Source organism: Leguminivora glycinivorella, chromosome Z (genome assembly GCF_023078275.1).
Source record: "Leguminivora glycinivorella isolate SPB_JAAS2020 chromosome Z, LegGlyc_1.1, whole genome shotgun sequence".
Taxonomy (NCBI): Eukaryota; Metazoa; Arthropoda; class Insecta; order Lepidoptera; family Tortricidae; genus Leguminivora; species Leguminivora glycinivorella.
Window position 1 is genome coordinate 7,975,260 of NC_062998.1, and position 16,786 is coordinate 7,992,045.

A 16,786-nucleotide genomic window follows, 5' to 3' on the forward strand; every position below is an offset into this window, starting at 1 on the left:
AATAGTATACGTTAATTCGTCGCTCAGTTTTGCCGTGAAGGACGGACAAATAAATAGACACACACACACTTTCCCGTTTATAATATTAGTATGGATTAAAATAAACATTAAGTTAATAAAAACAAAATGCAGTATTATTGTGTGCTACTTAAAACTTTCCTTGTTAGTATAAAACCCGGAGTTCTTAAAAAAAAATAAGAAAGTAGAATCTTAGAAAGAAATAAGCAGGTAAATAAAATCAAATAATCCATACTGATTAAACTGGAAAGTGTGTGTGTGTCTGTTTGTTTGTCCGTCTTTCAAGAGAAGCCGCGGGCAAAAGCTAGTAGAACATATAAGAAAAAAAGTAAATAAAAATGCAAAAAGATTGCGTGAGCCGAGATTCGAACTCACGACACTCATGGCGCAAACGATTCCACCTAGAAGTCAAACCCGCTAGACCATTTGCACATTGTGAAAGACGGCGAATCTTCTGATTCTAATCACCAAATGTTAGTGCCGAAGTTTCGCGCGATGGATACGCGATGACCTTGAGCCATCGCCGTCGCATCGCGTCGCGTCGCCCGTCGCTCACGCAAGACAGAGCGTAAACTCATTGTTCCTGCCGGTGAGTAAGGCAGCCAGAGCTCAACGAGGAAGGACCTACGGAACTAATTAGGACAATATATTGTCCTTTGAGTCGTCGGCACCCAGGTCCCTTCTAAGTACCTACAGGTTTCAGTGTACAAGTTTCTAATGAGTCGGCAACGCACATGTGCCACGCCTTGAGTGGCAGGCGTCCATAGGTTACAGTGACCGCTTTCCATCAGGCAGACCGTATGCCTGTTTCCCATCTACGTGGTACAAAAAAAACTGTCGTCGAATTCACCTTAAACATTAAAAACTAAGTCAAAATCGATTGATTCGTTCGGGATCTATGATATCACAGACAGACATGTCAAGCGTCAAACCTTAAATTATTATAAAACACTCCGTCGTTTTTGCGTTGGTGGTTAAAAACAAGAAACTTCCTTCAAAACTATAACTATGAAAATTGGTCAAGTGCGAGTCGGATTTCGACATTTCCATACAAACAGGTCATGAGCGCCTGACGAAATGTAATGGCAACGTACATTAAATTTCGTACTTAGATTTCGCGTATATTTCGGAAACGATAAGAGATAGAGCAAAATGGACTTCTGATTTTGGTTGTCGATGGCACAATTTTTTTGTTTTCGTATATATACACCTTTTTTTGGACCTATGTGGGCAATATTATGGTCAGTGAAGTTCTAAACGGTCTTAAGCGCCTCTTTTTTAGTAGGAACTTAAGTCATTTTGGAAAAAGATTTTTTCTTTTTAACAATTTCTATAACAAACGAAACCGAAATTAATTTCTTTATACCTGTCCAACGCGATTACAACATTTTAAGACGTTTAGTAACTACTTGCAGCGGCAGTGAGTGAAATTCGTAATCTGAGTTTTTTTCTCTTAAGTCCGACTTACGCTTGACTGTAGATTTCTAATAGGTTTTCCTGTAATCTACAGGTAGAGGGCTATCCTGTGTATTTTTTTGAAAATTTTACGCTAAGTAATTTCGGAGATAAGGGGGGGGAATGGTCATTTTTTGCGTATTTTCTTAAATTACTTCTAAATTACCAAAATAAAAAAAATAAAAAAAATATACTTCAAATGCTTATAAAATGCTCTTTCATTTGATATGTAACACAATATAGTTTTAATAACTTTGATTTTTAATTTTCAATGTTACCCCCCAAAAGTGGCCCCTGTGATTAAAGGCCATGCCAGGATAAGCTAAGTGAATCTGCCCCCAGCGAGTTTTGGCTTGAATTTTTTTTTATTGATTCGTCTTTGTATTAGTATCGAGTATGCCAAATTTCAGCTCCCAAAACTTTATAGTTTAGTAATTAAAAAAAAAAAAAAACGAAATTTGAACTTTCTTCGATATTTTTTTTCTGGGCAGCCGATTTCGACGTGCGTCACGTATATTATGCATGTAAGTAGGACAATTATATGATATTAATTTTGTGTTATGTTTCCATACAAAAACTCAAAAAAAAAATTAAAAAAAAAAAAAAACATTTTTTTTTAAGTATTATCATGCAAGCGACACCTCCAGATTTTTCATCAAAGTAAGCCTCTTTAATAAGCTACCAAATGAATATAAATACTTAATTTTATCTGTGGTAGAACAAGGTGTTTTTTTTAATTGAATACATCACAATACATTTTACTCCCATACACGCTCGTTAAAATTGCTGACAAACTCCAGAGAAACGTGTACGTTGGTCATAAACACTGGCCACTAATAAAAATTAAAAAAAATATATATATATGAATGTTTTTTTATAAAAAAATTGCGAAAAAAAATTCTTATACAATTTCTATGAAAAAAAAAATTTTTTACATGGTGTTTTTCTGATGCTAATCGATTTCATTCCTATTCAGTATCAATAGTTTCTTAGGGCTCAACTTCCGGTAATGTACTAAAAGCCGAAAATTGTAGGAAACTTTCCACATTTACCCCATAGTGTGTATATGTAGATATCTACAAAAATGAAACTATTTTTTACAAACAGTTTTTTTGTTGCCAATCGATTCCATTCTTATCCAGTATCAATACTTGCTTTGCATTAAAAACCCACAAATCAATGGATACATTTTCCATACATTTTGTTATGGGGTAAATGTGGAAAAAGTTTTCTTCAATATGTGGCTCTTTAGTACATTACCGCAAGTTAAGCTCAAAGAAACTTTCGATACTGAATAGGAATGGAATCCATTGGCATCAGAAAAACACCATGTGAAAAAAAAAATGTTTTTCATAGAAATTGTATATGAAAAGTTTTTTGCAATTTGTGACTTTTTTTTTATAAAAAAAAACATATTCATATATATATTTTTTTAATTTTTATTAGTGGCCAGTGTTTATGACCAACGCGCACGTTTCTCTGGAGTTTGTCAGCGATTCGTTTTAACCTTTTAACGAGCGTGTATGGGAGTAAATGTATTGTGATGTATTCAATTAAAAAAAACACCTTGTTCTACCACAGATAAAATTAAGTATTTATATTCATTTGGTAGCTTATTAAAGAGGCTTACTTTGATGAAAAATCTGGAGGTGTCGCTTGCATGATAATACTTAAAAAAAAATGTTGTTTTTTTTTTAAATTTTTTTTTTGAGTTTTTGTATGGAAACATAACACAAAATTAATATCATATAATTGTCCTACTTACATGCATAATATACGTGACGCACGTCAAAATCGGCTGCCCAGAAAAAAAAATATCGAAGAAAGTTCAAATTTCGTTTTTTTTTTTAAATTACTAAACTATAAAGTTTTGGGAGCTGAAATTTGGCATACTCGATACTAATACAAAGACGAATCAATAAAAAAAAATTCAAGCCAAAACTCGCTGGGGGCAGATTCACTTAGCTTATCCTGGCATGGCCTTTCATTTAATTAAATTACATGTCCGTCTTTGGGCCACAGGTTTACATATGTGTGCCAAATTTCAAGTAAATCGGTCCAGTACTTTCGGAGAAATCGGCTGTGACAGAGGGACAGACAGACACGCGAGTGATCCTATAAGGGTTCCGTTTTTCCTCTTTGAGGTACGGAACCCTAAAAATCATCATTTATAGGTGAATTGTAGAATTTACCTGTAAATGATGCTGGTAGCGGCCAGTTTAAGACATCAAGTTAAAATTTGTATGGAATTACTTTGCACTCTTATGGATAAAATGCAATTTTGCTATCTGTTTTCGAATAGCAAAGAATACCAGTTGGTGTGATGAAAAATTTGTTTAACCTTCGTGCCATGAAGTCCTCGCAACACTCGCGATTAAATATTGGAATATCGTCACTACTTTTAAAAAAACTTGTATCTTCGTCTGTCAATGAAAAGAAAATTGTAGTAAATATGTATGGAATGCATATAGACTTACTGCGTTTTAACTTTGAGGAGCAGCGTGAGATAAGAGATTTTTTCAAAGTAGTGACGATATTTCGCTTGCTCGTGTATTACTGGCACGTGCGATTAAACAACGAGTGAATTTTTTCGTCACTTTTACCACTTGTCCATTTAACTAGAAATGTTTTTTTTTTATTATAGACTAGCTTTTGCCCGTGGCTTCGCTCGCGTTAAAAAGAGACAAAAAGTAGCCTATGTCACTCTCCATTCCTTCAACTATCTCCACTTAAAAAATCACCTCAATTCGTCGCTCCGTTTTGCCGTGAAAGACGGACAAACAAACAGACACACACACTCCCATTTATAATATTAGTACTTATGGATAGTCTATCTCCTCTGAACATCCTATGAAGTAATTTGGACCGTAATTGAGTTTCATGATTACAGCTGGATAGTTTACGTGATTTTTAACCCGTCCATGCCACCATGTAGGTACAAAGACGTGCACTGTTAACCCTCGTCCGCTGCCCCCCGCGTCGCTACACGGTTTCGCACTCACCAATATTGCTGGATATCTCGAACAACAGTTAGCACTCGCATTCTGTCCGAAAGCATAGAGGTTATTACATACATGCGGTTTTACACCAACACATTTATTTTCACCTCACTAGCTCGGAAAGGACTTTTTTATTCTTTAAAAACAGATAGCAAAATCGCATTTTATCCACAAGAGTGCAAAGAATATTTGAAATCCGAACGTGTCATTAGTTACTTTTTTTTAAATATGATTTCTTGTAAAGGCATGTCCCAGACAGGACAATTTTCTCCCTGTGCTTGAATTGTCTTAACAAATCATGTGATGCGAACGTAAAAATAATTTAATATCGAATTGTATCCGACTAAAAACATAAAATTCAAAGCAATTTTTCAAAGCAAAAAATAAGTTTTTATTAGAAATTGACCTTAATTGTATATACAACATATCCAAATTACAAAGAAATCGGATAAGTACTTTGGATAAAATAAAATATATTTTTTTCTCCTTTTTTTGCATTTTTTTTTTAAATCTAATACATTTGAGGCCTGATATTTGGTGAAAGCACTACATATACATAGGTATACAATCCAGTAAAAGGAAATCAGTTTTTTCGCTTAGGGCAATTTCACTATGGTTATCCGGCTATACCCTTTATATTTTGGTTTGTTACTCAATCACGAAAAAACGGCTGGGCAGATTTAGGTAAAATTGTATATACAGATAGACTATAAACTGGACCATTACATGAACTAAACGTTATTTCTATTTGGAACCTCGAATTCCACGCAAACAAAGTTGCAAGGCACTGTAAAAAGGCTAAAAACTTTAGGTGGTTGTTTCATGGACTCAGACGCGGTAAGCTGTAGCAGTGGAAGTTATTACTCTACCACCATCCATACTATATATTTTACCATACTATATATTTTATTTTTAACCGCCTCCCCAAAGCTCAAGGAAGAGGGTTCTCAGTTCGTCTGTATTTTTTTTTATGTTTGTTCCACGATATCTCCGTCGTTACTGGACCGATTTTTTTTTTAGGGTTCCGTAGTCAACTAGGAACCCTTATAGTTTCGCCATGTCTGTCTGTCCGTCCGTCCGTCCGTCCGTCCGTCCGTCCGTCCGCGGATAATCTCAGTAACCGTTAGCACTAGAAAGCTGAAATTTGGTACCTATATGTATATCAATCACGCCAACAAAGTGCAAAAATAAAAAATGGAAAAAAATGTTTTATTAGGGTACCCCCCCTACATGTAAAGTGGGGGCTGATATTTTTTTTCATTTCAACCCCAACGTGTGATATATTGTTGGATAGGTATTTAAAAATGAATAAGGGTTTACTAAGATCGTTTTTTGATAATATTAATATTTTCGGAAATAATCGCTCCTAAAGGAAAAAAAAGTGCGTCCCCCCCCTCTAACTTTTGAATCATAAGTTTAAAAAATATGAAAAAAATCACAAATGTAGAACTTTATAAAGACTTTCTAGGAAAATTGTTTTGAACTTGATAGGTTCAGTAGTTTTTGAGAAAAATACGGAAAACTACGTATATGTATACAGATTGGTCCCATTTTTATCAAAACCCAGTTCTGATGATGGGATCCTGAGAAAGGAGGTGACTTTTGTGTTTTTATAAGAACAGCATGCATTTACACACGAAACAGTGACATTTGGTACAGTGGAACTGCTGATGATGGTCGGAACGGAACTTCTTAAATCTGAACGGCATAGGTACTTATAGTGACTTTGGTATTTTTATAAGAAGAGCGTGCATTTAAGTTCAGAACATTGACATTTATTTGTTAGGAGATTTGTTCTCTTTGTTATGTAAAGTTAAGCATCTTGAGTTTTCAAGTCAAATTATGTCAAGCTCGATTTCTTATAATCGGATATCGGATTCATGAGGAATTGAGGAAACTCTTTAAACCTTAACGGTATTCATATATTCATTGTATTTCCATCAAGTAATCAAAGATTTACATTGAAATCAGTATTACAAAATACCTACACATTTCTACATAATCCAACATTCGCAAGTACTTTTCACCAAAACCCCAAAAGCGGGGTTTTTTTTTCTTTAAAATTATCCATACTAATATTATATTATAAATGGGAAAGTCTGTGTATCTGTTGGTTTGTCCGTCTTTCACGGCAAAACGGAGCGACGAATTGACATGATTTTTTAAGTGGAGATAGTTGAAGGGATGGAAAGTGACAACAGGCTACTTTTTGTCTCTTTCTAATGCGAGCGAAGCCGCGGGAAAAAGTATTAAGGTATTTTTTTAAACTGATTTTAATGTAAATCTTTGATTATTTGATGGAAACACAAATGAATATAATGTATACCGTTAAGGTTTAAAGAGTTTCCTCAATTCCTCATGAATCCGATATCCGATTATAAGAAATCGAGTTTAACATAATTTGAAAACTCAATATGTAAGCGTAACAAAGAGAACAAATCTAACAAATAAATGTGACTGTTCTGCACTTAAATGCATGCTGTTCCTATAAAAAAATATGAAAGTCATTACAAGTATGCCGTTCAGATTTGAGGAGTTCCCTCGATTTCTCCAGGATCCCATCATCAGAACTGGGTTCTGATAAAAATGGGACCAATCAGTATGCATTCGATCAAAATCAGTCCAGTAACGACGGAGATATCGCGGAACAAACATTTAAAAAAAACATAGGTACAGACGAATTGAGAACCACCTTGCTTGAGATTTGGGGCGGCGGTTAAAAAAGAAACAAGTGTGCCTCTTTTTACAATTTCATAATAAGTAGATGGCTGTTTTTTATTTAAATATTATTATTCTTTATTATTATTCTTATATTATATTGAGCATCATTCTGTAGGTCATTTATCGACGATCATTTAGTTCTTCAAGAGTAAACTCCTCAGACCTACTGTAAAAACTACATAAAACTAGAAAGAGAAAACTAGAAATAAAATGGGAGGGGGACATTGAAGCACATATATAAATGTTACATTCATGCCAAGTTTCATGCGTTCTTCCGGATGGGACTGTATTTTCAATTAAGGATCCCTACTAACAGGATAATAATGAGCATGTAACCTTAATTTTCAGAATTTTTGCAGGGATCATCCTCCTCATCCTCTCCTATACTGTATGTAGTTGTAATTTTAAGATCTATAGGTATCTAGTCAGCGCGATAGGTACTAAAATATGCGCTTCTCAAACAGAAGTAAAAGTGGACAACAAGTTAATTTTATTTTAAAATCCCCTTGTGCTGATCTAGTCTATAGTCCCAAGTTGCCAAACTTCTTGGGTGTAGTCCACGGTTTCGTATTTGCCAATTCTGCCTTTCCTGTGCAATTTCTTTAAAATCATATAATAATATTCGAAGTCCACATTCATCTTGGCCACCTTGTGGTGAAGAGATAGCGGTGCCGTCACTTTAGCCGGCCCGCTTCCCTTCCCCGATTGCCACTTAGACTTCCTCTGATAAATATTCAAGACTTCGAAAATCCTTACTGACTTCTTAAACAACATTCTGAGTTTCTTGCAAATGAAGCCCACCCTATATTCGATCGATGTCCTGTCTATATAATCGTACTTTTCAAACTGTTTGAAATAATGCCTCACCATGTACACCAGCTGCAACATAGTGTCTAAACATTTAGTCCTAAATTGCAAAGCACTTGCATTCTGAAAAAATTGGACGTTTCCTTTGTATTTCTTTACACGTCTACTTTCTGGGTTACGAACAGCATCTAGATCTCGTCTTACACGTTTATATTTACGTAATAACGCTTTGATGGACATATTGTTATCTATGTCTATTGCATTTTTATGGTTCCGTACCAAAAAGGTATTTAGTTGTTTAATTACTCTAAGCATGTGTGCGTTTTTTTCTTGTGCTTGGGAAATGGAGACATTGTCTTGAATGATTGAGTGTTTTTGTCGTGGTTCCGCTAAAGTCGCGTATATACCTAGAATTAAAAAGATGGTTTAATGAAGGATGAAAAACCTTATACGAAATACCTACTCCTATAAGACAACCACCTAGGATGAATGAGAAGCGATTAGTGCTGGAAACTAAAAACTAGTTTAACTAGTTAGCGAGGAGAGTGAAGCGACTATAGTTATTGTTAGAGTTTATATGTATAAACGGTTTTCATTAATTTAGAACTAATGGCGCCATACATCACTTGACATCGAGCAAAAATCCAACTAATGGCCTATAGCTGGTATGTTACTGAATGAATCCAATTCACAAATAAAAGAAAAAGAGAGGACACGTTTAACGTAAACAAATACTTCTCAAACATGGTACCTAAGTATGTTAAAGATTGCCTCGGGTAAAAATGGGTCACATTATGCCCTTGGACAAGAGGTCGATAATGGAAACCCATACATTTCTTGCAGGCGTAGGCCGGCAAAGTCCATTTTTTTCCAGTAACTGATATTTGTGACATAACATCTAGGTATTAAGCCATTTAAAAAAAACTATAGGGCGCTACAGACGTGCCGACTGCAACTGATACAAGGCCTCGGCAATATTAGACTTTTGGTGCGTTTTGTTAAAATTATTTTTTCCTATATTTTTTTTTATTTTCTGTTTTTTTACTGTTCTGTGCGGGTTTCCTAAAAGGGGAACGAAAATTTTATTGTTTTTGCGCTACGACGCACCGTTTAGAAGAATACAGCCATTCAACGTTTGAATTTTTTTCATACCATGTTTGAGAAAAGCACTCTACGTACCTCGGCGGGAAGTGAGGTTGGCCGCCTGAGATCTATCCGCACAGATTCCATAATGCTGGGATAACGCAAGGAAGTAGTAAGTAGTAAGTGTAGTAAATAATCGAAATACAATACTTAATACATTAAAATATGTGTTACACTGATACTCACATATTAAAAGTATGATGTTTGTAAAGCACCTCATAATAGTTTTCCTGTTAGTCGTAAAATACTTTATTACTGTATTAAAACAACTTTTTATCGGTTGCCTAAATTAGGCAGTTTAAATACCGGAACCAAATCTTAAATTGCGCTTAAATTTTTAATTTATCAGTCATATGTACTCAATAAAAACAATAAAATAAGTCCTTAAATAAACCTACAAATTAAAATTAAAATCTAAACTTATAAATACACTATAAATAGAAAAAAAGCCCTAAATCGCTGTCCGTTAGCAACGTCCCCAGAAGGCTGGCAGCATTGCCACGTTGCATGGAAATGCTGATCCGCTGTGCGAGATTTTTCAGCCCTCTTAAATAGGCTAGTTTCCTACTAGTCAAATCAGCTTCTTTTTATGAACTGTCAAAACGATTTGTTAATATGGAATTACTATGAAATACTGAGGAGTGACGTCACGATCAATTCATTTACTTTATATCTTTCTCTTTGATTTATTAAATATAAATTATGTTTAAAAATAACTACTATCCATATTTTTCTTCTAATTATGTGGTGCTTTATTTCGTGCACTGCATAAAATATTTTATTTTAAGTATAGGAAACTAGCCTATTGCCGCGCTTAAATTGTATACCTAAGCTTAATTAATATTTATTAAACAATAGTATATGTGACTCTAGCTTTCCTTTACAGAAGCATCCTTAATGTTTCAGGTGAAATGAGGTCCTCTCCGTTTTAAACGCCTACAAGGTGATCAATCACCACTTGAGTTTTATTTAATATAAAACAGTTCAAAAATGTCTCCTCCTACCACGTCATTAACTTCCGTTTAAGGTTTTCCCTACAGAAATTTCACCGAATTTTAACCATTAACAACATTTCGGTTTGCATACCTATACTTATCCGAACGATTCTTAACGAACGAACTGTAAAGTTATCAAGCCGATAATAGTTATTTGTTATACAAGGGGGCAAAGTTGTATTTTAACGCCGAGTGTGGAATTGAAAAGCGAGCAAGTGAAAGGATTCTATAGTTGAACCAAAAGCGAAGCGAGTGGTTCGAGAATAGAATCCTGAACTTGCGAGTTTTTCAACACACAAGAAGTAAAATACATTTGCACCCGAGTGTAACACAAAACTTTTCCCCTCACTATAGCGAGGAAACTACAACGCAAAAAAATGCGTTTATCACTGCTTCCAGTAGTTCCACAGGTGGTAAATCATCTTTATTACTAGATTCACCTACTTTTATCAATTTTAAAGCAGTTAATTTGACCTTATTCAAGGTCAAATTACTTTACCCACTAGTGGATAAAATGCGTTTTTACCCGCTGCTATTAAAGGACAAAACACGTGTTTCCGAGCTAGTGAGGGGAAAACGAACTTATAGGCTTGATATCTTTAAAGTACGTTAATCTGTAGGTAACCAACGATAAGTTTGCAACGATTGTCACAGCCTCGCCAGTGCAGATGTTATTTTAAACATAAAACTTTGATAAAATTATGACATACTTAACTCTTGCAGAGGCGGAGCTATTCAAATCTTTGCAGACTTATCGTGGAACGATTCTACTAACCTAACACACGCCCGACCTCCGCTATTACCTCGTTTTGTAGGATTTTTTATGTTACCCAAGGAAAAAAAAATTGCATCTGTATTTTATAAGAATTATCCCAGAAAAACCAACATAACTATACTGGTCGCGCAACTTACTTAAATACAAGAAATATGTCTTAGGTACTTATCAATTTTAGGCTCATGCGCCTTTAAAAATAAGAAAATATCAAAAAAAGCAAAACGGTCCGACACAGATAAAAATAATAATAAATGTGTTGAAAAAAATCACTGCTCTAGCTTCAAAAACCAGGGAGGATATAGTCGAGAGCGTTTGTATGAAGAACCCCTCCTGTTTTATTTTATTTTTATTTATTGTCACTTAGCAACTATCCTTACAGGTAACCCTAATACAACAGTGCCTATTCATAGTAATTCACTTAACCATCATCAAACCTTAAATAACAATTACATCGAATTATAAACACACTTTTACAAATTCGGACATTGGACAACTAAACTCGATTCATCGATTTTTTTGAGAAATGGAACCTGACTATTGTTTTCAGTGCCTGTATTTGATTTAGTAGTTTGCATTTTATGTGACCTCCTCGTATTGAGTAACGCGCGCCGCTTTCGTGGCTACGAGTATACCTAACTGACTTGGCTATTTTTTATACACAACCATTACCCTAAATAAACTTTACTTTTAGCAAAGAGGATCGTGTATTATGAGAGTTACTGTCGAAGTAAAATGTGTAATCAAATCACAGTGCATAGACTGCCATCTCTTGATGCGGGCTTAAAACTTTTGAACCTCAGTTTTGACAGATTGGCCCATATTCTTAGCTTGATATGTTTTAAAAAATATCAAATATGTACCCCAAAGGTGTAATGCCATCTAGGCCACCGTACCTTTTTCTGTATGGTATTGAGGTACGTTTTTTTTAATCGACTTCAAAAAAAGGAGGAGGTTCTCAATTCGACTGATTTTTTTTTTGTATGTATGTATGTTACTCGATATCTCCGAGAATCATAGACCGATTTTCAAATATTTTTTTTCAATCGATCAGGTATAACCCCGAGATGGTCCCATTGGCACCAAGTCGGGGTCTGATGATGGGATCTTGGAGAAATCGAGGGAACTCTTCATATGTTATAGGCACATGTAATGTTTTTTTTTAGTGTATTTTTCAAATGTACACCAGTATTTACGCCTGATGGTAATAATTTTATGCTTTGTCAGTCCAGGCGCCGTAGCCGAATGGCATTTCAGCGACGCGAAACGCGCGTGGGTACTCAGTATATATAATATATACATGGCATCCATGTCGCAAATATCTGTGCTCAATAAATGCCCTTAATTCGAACCCGGGACGATACTATCAACTGCGCCAGAGATCGAGATATTTATTAATTGCGTATAATAATTTATAAATTATTTAGCGACCTACTCTGAGCGTAGCAGTTACTGTTTGAGACGTCCTCGAGAGAACGTTTTTAACTACGTGCCATGAGTAAATCTACTGTCGAATATCTCCTACAGACTATTGGTGGAAATCTTAGACATACCACGCTCTTGATCCAAAACAACAGTTATTGAAATCGTTCCCAATATCACGTCTTGCTTGGTGTTTCAAAAATGTGTCTCGTTCTAACGATATTTTACTAGGCATCAGCAAATGGAAACTCACTTTCTGAAGATTTTATTGCAGCATCACATGTCAGGGTCGCAGGGATTATATTAAGTGTTTATTATTTATTTATACATACCGAATTGGTAATACAAAATTTCAGCGACGCGAAACGCGCGAAAGGTAGTCTGGCTCTGTCGCGCCAATACGCAAGAGCGATAGAGATAGATATTTACGAGCACGAGCGTTTCGTTTCGTGAGCGTTTGTGCCATTCGGCTACGTAATACCCAGTATTAAATCGTTCTTGCTTTTAGTAACGATATTTTGGCATCACTACAAGAAACGTCATTCAATATGTGACAAGACCCATGAATGGCCGGCTCTAATATAGGTAATTTGCCGAGAGATGACGCTGTATGCAAGTTTTTAGGACAAACTGCGATCTTTTTATCTTGTCAGATGAAGCAAAGCAAAGTAACAATAATTGAAACCATGAAACTATTGCAGAAATTTTCTTCTACGTTGTAGTTTTTGTCTTATCTTATTTTAGGATCCCATCAGTCAACACGACGTGCCACCTATAATTTAATATGCGGTAATTAAACAAGAACAGAAATGTGCCGTGGCAATGGTATTTATTTTAACACCAGTTCACTGTGTTTACTGGTCTAATCCACAGTCCCCAGTTGATAGATTTCTTGGTCGTACTCCACGAATTCGTACGGCCTACCCTTCTTGTGCAATTTCTTCAAGACTATATAGTAATACTCGAAGTCCACATTCATCTTCGCCACCTTGTGATGAAGAGTTAGCGGCGCCGTGATTTTCAACAGCGCTTTACCCTTTTCCCACTTCGATTTCCTCTGATAAATATTCAAGATTTCGAAAAGCTTCACTGATTTCTTAAACAACATTCTGAGCTTCTTGCAAATGAAACCAATCCTAAAATTTAACGATGTCCTGTCTATATAATCAAACTTTTCGAATTGTTTGAAATAATGCCGTACCATATACACCAGCTGCAACATAGTGTCTAAACATACTCCCCTGAATTGCAAAGCACTTGCATTCTGAAATACTTGGATTTGACCACCACCCTTAAATACCTGTACACGTCTTCCTGGGTTACGAACAGCTTCTAGATCTCGTTTTATACGTTTAAATTTACGTAATAACGCTTTGACAGGCATCTTTTTATCTATGTCTACTATTTTTTTTAGTTGTTTAATTAGTCTAGAGGTGTATGGGTTTATTTCTTGTTCTTGAAAAATAGAGACATTATCTTGAATGATTGAGTGTCTTTGCCTTGGTTCCACTAGAGACGTGTATATGCCTAAAAAATGGATATATTATCATGGTATACTGAAAAATAAAATACCTTATAGGAAACACCCCAAAGCAATGAAACCACCACCTATAATAGAAATGAGTTGGCGATGGGAGTGATTCAGACACTATAGTACCTGTTGTTGAGTGATTGGATATTAAATGAGTTTTGTAAATTTAATTTAATGGTGTCATACATTAAGTACCAGACATTACATGAAGCAAAACCACGTAATAATAATTTGATTACAATATTAAAAGTACGAGTATTTGCCTATACATACTTGTACGTAATTTAATTCAAATCGTAAAGAACGAATAGGACAGGAATATTAACGTTTTAAGTGAAATAATAAAAGGTACTCCAAATAAATTTTGTTTCAAGAACATAGTTGATAGTACCCGCCTGCTTAACTGATGAGTTGTTATTTCTCCAATTTGAATGTTGGTAAATATAAAAATATAAAAAAGCTAAAGTGAGAAGTAAGTGAGAAAATCAGACTAATTCCAGTAGAGCCAGCCAGTAGTTTACCCTCACGCCGTGGCTTGCGTGGGCGACGGTCGCGCGACGGTCGCGCGACGGCGATGCGACGCATACGAAATCAAACCTTATCGATATGGAAGTAGACGATGCGATGAGACGCGACGGCGACGGCGCAAGACACGGCGTCAGGACTAAATAAAAGATGGAAGTTCGGACACTGTGTCCCAACAAAAGCGAGTAAGCGATGAGATATTGATGAACATACAATATTTATAGGTACCTTTTATGACATCTTTCAATTCTTATCTTGTAATGTAATGTAATTTAATGATAAGAAATAATAATAATAATGTAATTTGATGATAATTTGATTTCTATGTAATGTAATGTATTTTTTTGTTTTTTATTTAAGTTGGTGTATATACAGGGTGGGGCCTGTAACAAAAGCAAAAAATTAAACCGTAGGCTATACTCCTTAAACTGACCAACATTTGTTCAGCGACTTTTAAAAATTAAGACGTCTTGAATTTTTTTAATTTTTCATACAAAATAAATATTAGCTTCAATGTACGCCATTATTGTTGTCATTGACGTTATCTGTCACGCTTTAGACTTAACAGAATTCGCAATACATTAACTCTTAGGAAAAACTTTCAAGAGTGATAAAAATCAAAATACACGTTGTTTTTAAAAGTTGCTGAACAAACGTTGGTCAGTATAAGGAGTATAGTCTACAGTTTAATTTTTTGCTTTTGTTACAGGGCCCACCCGGTATATAATTATGTTGCTATGCCCTCTCAGGGTTCATGTTGAGACTATATTATACTTAGCCTAAGATCATTATGTGTACACATGAATTGCAATAAAGCATTGAAATTGAAATTGAAATTGATATCGGTGGTAGAAACGAACAAAAGATAGTCGCTCCCGTGTAAATAAAAGAGAAAGCTAGTGATTTATTAATACATCGCGCTCGGTGACGAACTAAAACTCGCTCGTGCTATCATCGCTTATTGGCTTTGACCAGTGCCTAACGCAAGGAAAATGATGAAATTGATGAACTAGTAAATAATCAAAATACAGCATTACATTAACAAAATCATGTTACATTGGTACTCACATATCAAGAAAAATATATTTATAAAGCACCTCATAATAGTTTTCATGTTTCTCATAATATTACTTCATTGCTATGTTTAAAGCTATTTTAATGGGTTGCCTAAATGAAGTATTTTAAATACCGGAACCGAAATTAGATTGTATGAAACTAATATTATATTGTTATTCAAAAATAGTATACCTTCGTGGCTCTTGTGTTTTCAGTACAGAGGGAACCTTAGGGCCGGTTGCATCAAACACATTTGACAGACACACCATCGTCACGCAGCAGGCATCTATGGAACCTCCCATCTCCCATACTATAAAAATTTATCGAACACTTTAGCGGTGACAGACGATTTGATGCAACCGACCCTAAATGTTGCAAGTGAAAGAAAGGTCTTCTCCTCGTCCTCAATAGAAATGTTCATCATCATCACCATCATCATCCTCCTTGCGTTATCCCGGCATTTGCCACGGCTCATCAGGCTCATGGGAGCCTGGGGTCCGCCTTGACAACTAATTCCGTACCAAAAAGGTACAAAAGGAACCCTTATGGTGCGACTCTGTCCGTCTGTCACATTTCTAAATATCTCGAGTACTACTTATGCTATCGGCTTGAAATTTGGAATAGTTATGAACATTGTTTATTTATTTAATCGTATGGCATACACAAAAATCAGGCAGTTATATGAATGTCAGAGAATACACATTAAAATACAATTTAAACTAAATGTCAACATTCAGTGAGCTCAGCCACGCAACTGCGTCGGGTGTCGGGTGTTAGGCGCAGCAGGCGGTGGTCCCGAGTATAAGTTCAGAGGGCATCATGAACATTGTTAACCTCTACAAAATCTATTTTTTTATTTATTAATATTAACTATACATGTAAAATGGCCAATATGAAAGGGGGCAAATTATAATGTCAAGTAACTAGGTCAAGTGGGGTATCGTTAGAAAGAGCTCAAATTATACATATCAAAACAATTTTTTATATTTTTTTTGTTGTAGAAAAAAAAAGAATTATGAAGGGAAATGTAAAAAAATGCCGTCCCCCCCCCCTTATCTCCGAAGTTTACCAACATAAATTTACGAAATTTTCACCAAACATGGCTATTATAATGAATATTACAGGAAAAATAAAATCGTACACGTATGTTGAAAACTTTTTTTTTATTTATAAAAAAAACCTTTCAGATTTACATTTTCAATTTCAACACCCTTGCGGGTGTTTATTGTACTCGTACCTGTGTTTTTTAACAAAATAATTTTTAAGAAAAAATACCGCCGCCTTTGGGGTTCTGGTGAAAGCTACTTGCGAATGTTGGATTATGTTACCAAAGTCACTATAA

At 35.2% G+C, this 16,786-nt stretch overlaps 2 protein-coding genes across 2 annotated transcripts; both read right to left on the reverse strand.

Moving 5' to 3' along the window:
- Positions 1-7,666: 7,666 nt before the first annotated feature.
- LOC125241948 lies at positions 7,667-9,352 on the reverse strand. The gene is made up of 2 exons (XM_048150665.1): positions 9,330-9,352; positions 7,667-8,407 (listed from the first exon to the last, which is right to left on the reverse strand). The coding sequence occupies exon 2, from the start codon at positions 8,313-8,315 to the stop codon at positions 7,710-7,712; it is 606 nt and encodes a 201-aa protein (XP_048006622.1). The 5' UTR covers positions 8,316-8,407; positions 9,330-9,352; the 3' UTR covers positions 7,667-7,709.
- Positions 9,353-13,142: 3,790 nt separating this feature from the next.
- Positions 13,143-15,502, reverse strand: LOC125240546. Its single transcript, XM_048148453.1, has 2 exons — positions 15,457-15,502; positions 13,143-13,859 (listed from the first exon to the last, which is right to left on the reverse strand). The coding sequence occupies exons 1-2, from the start codon at positions 15,500-15,502 to the stop codon at positions 13,195-13,197; spliced, it is 711 nt and encodes a 236-aa protein (XP_048004410.1). The 3' UTR covers positions 13,143-13,194.
- Positions 15,503-16,786: the final 1,284 nt, after the last annotated feature.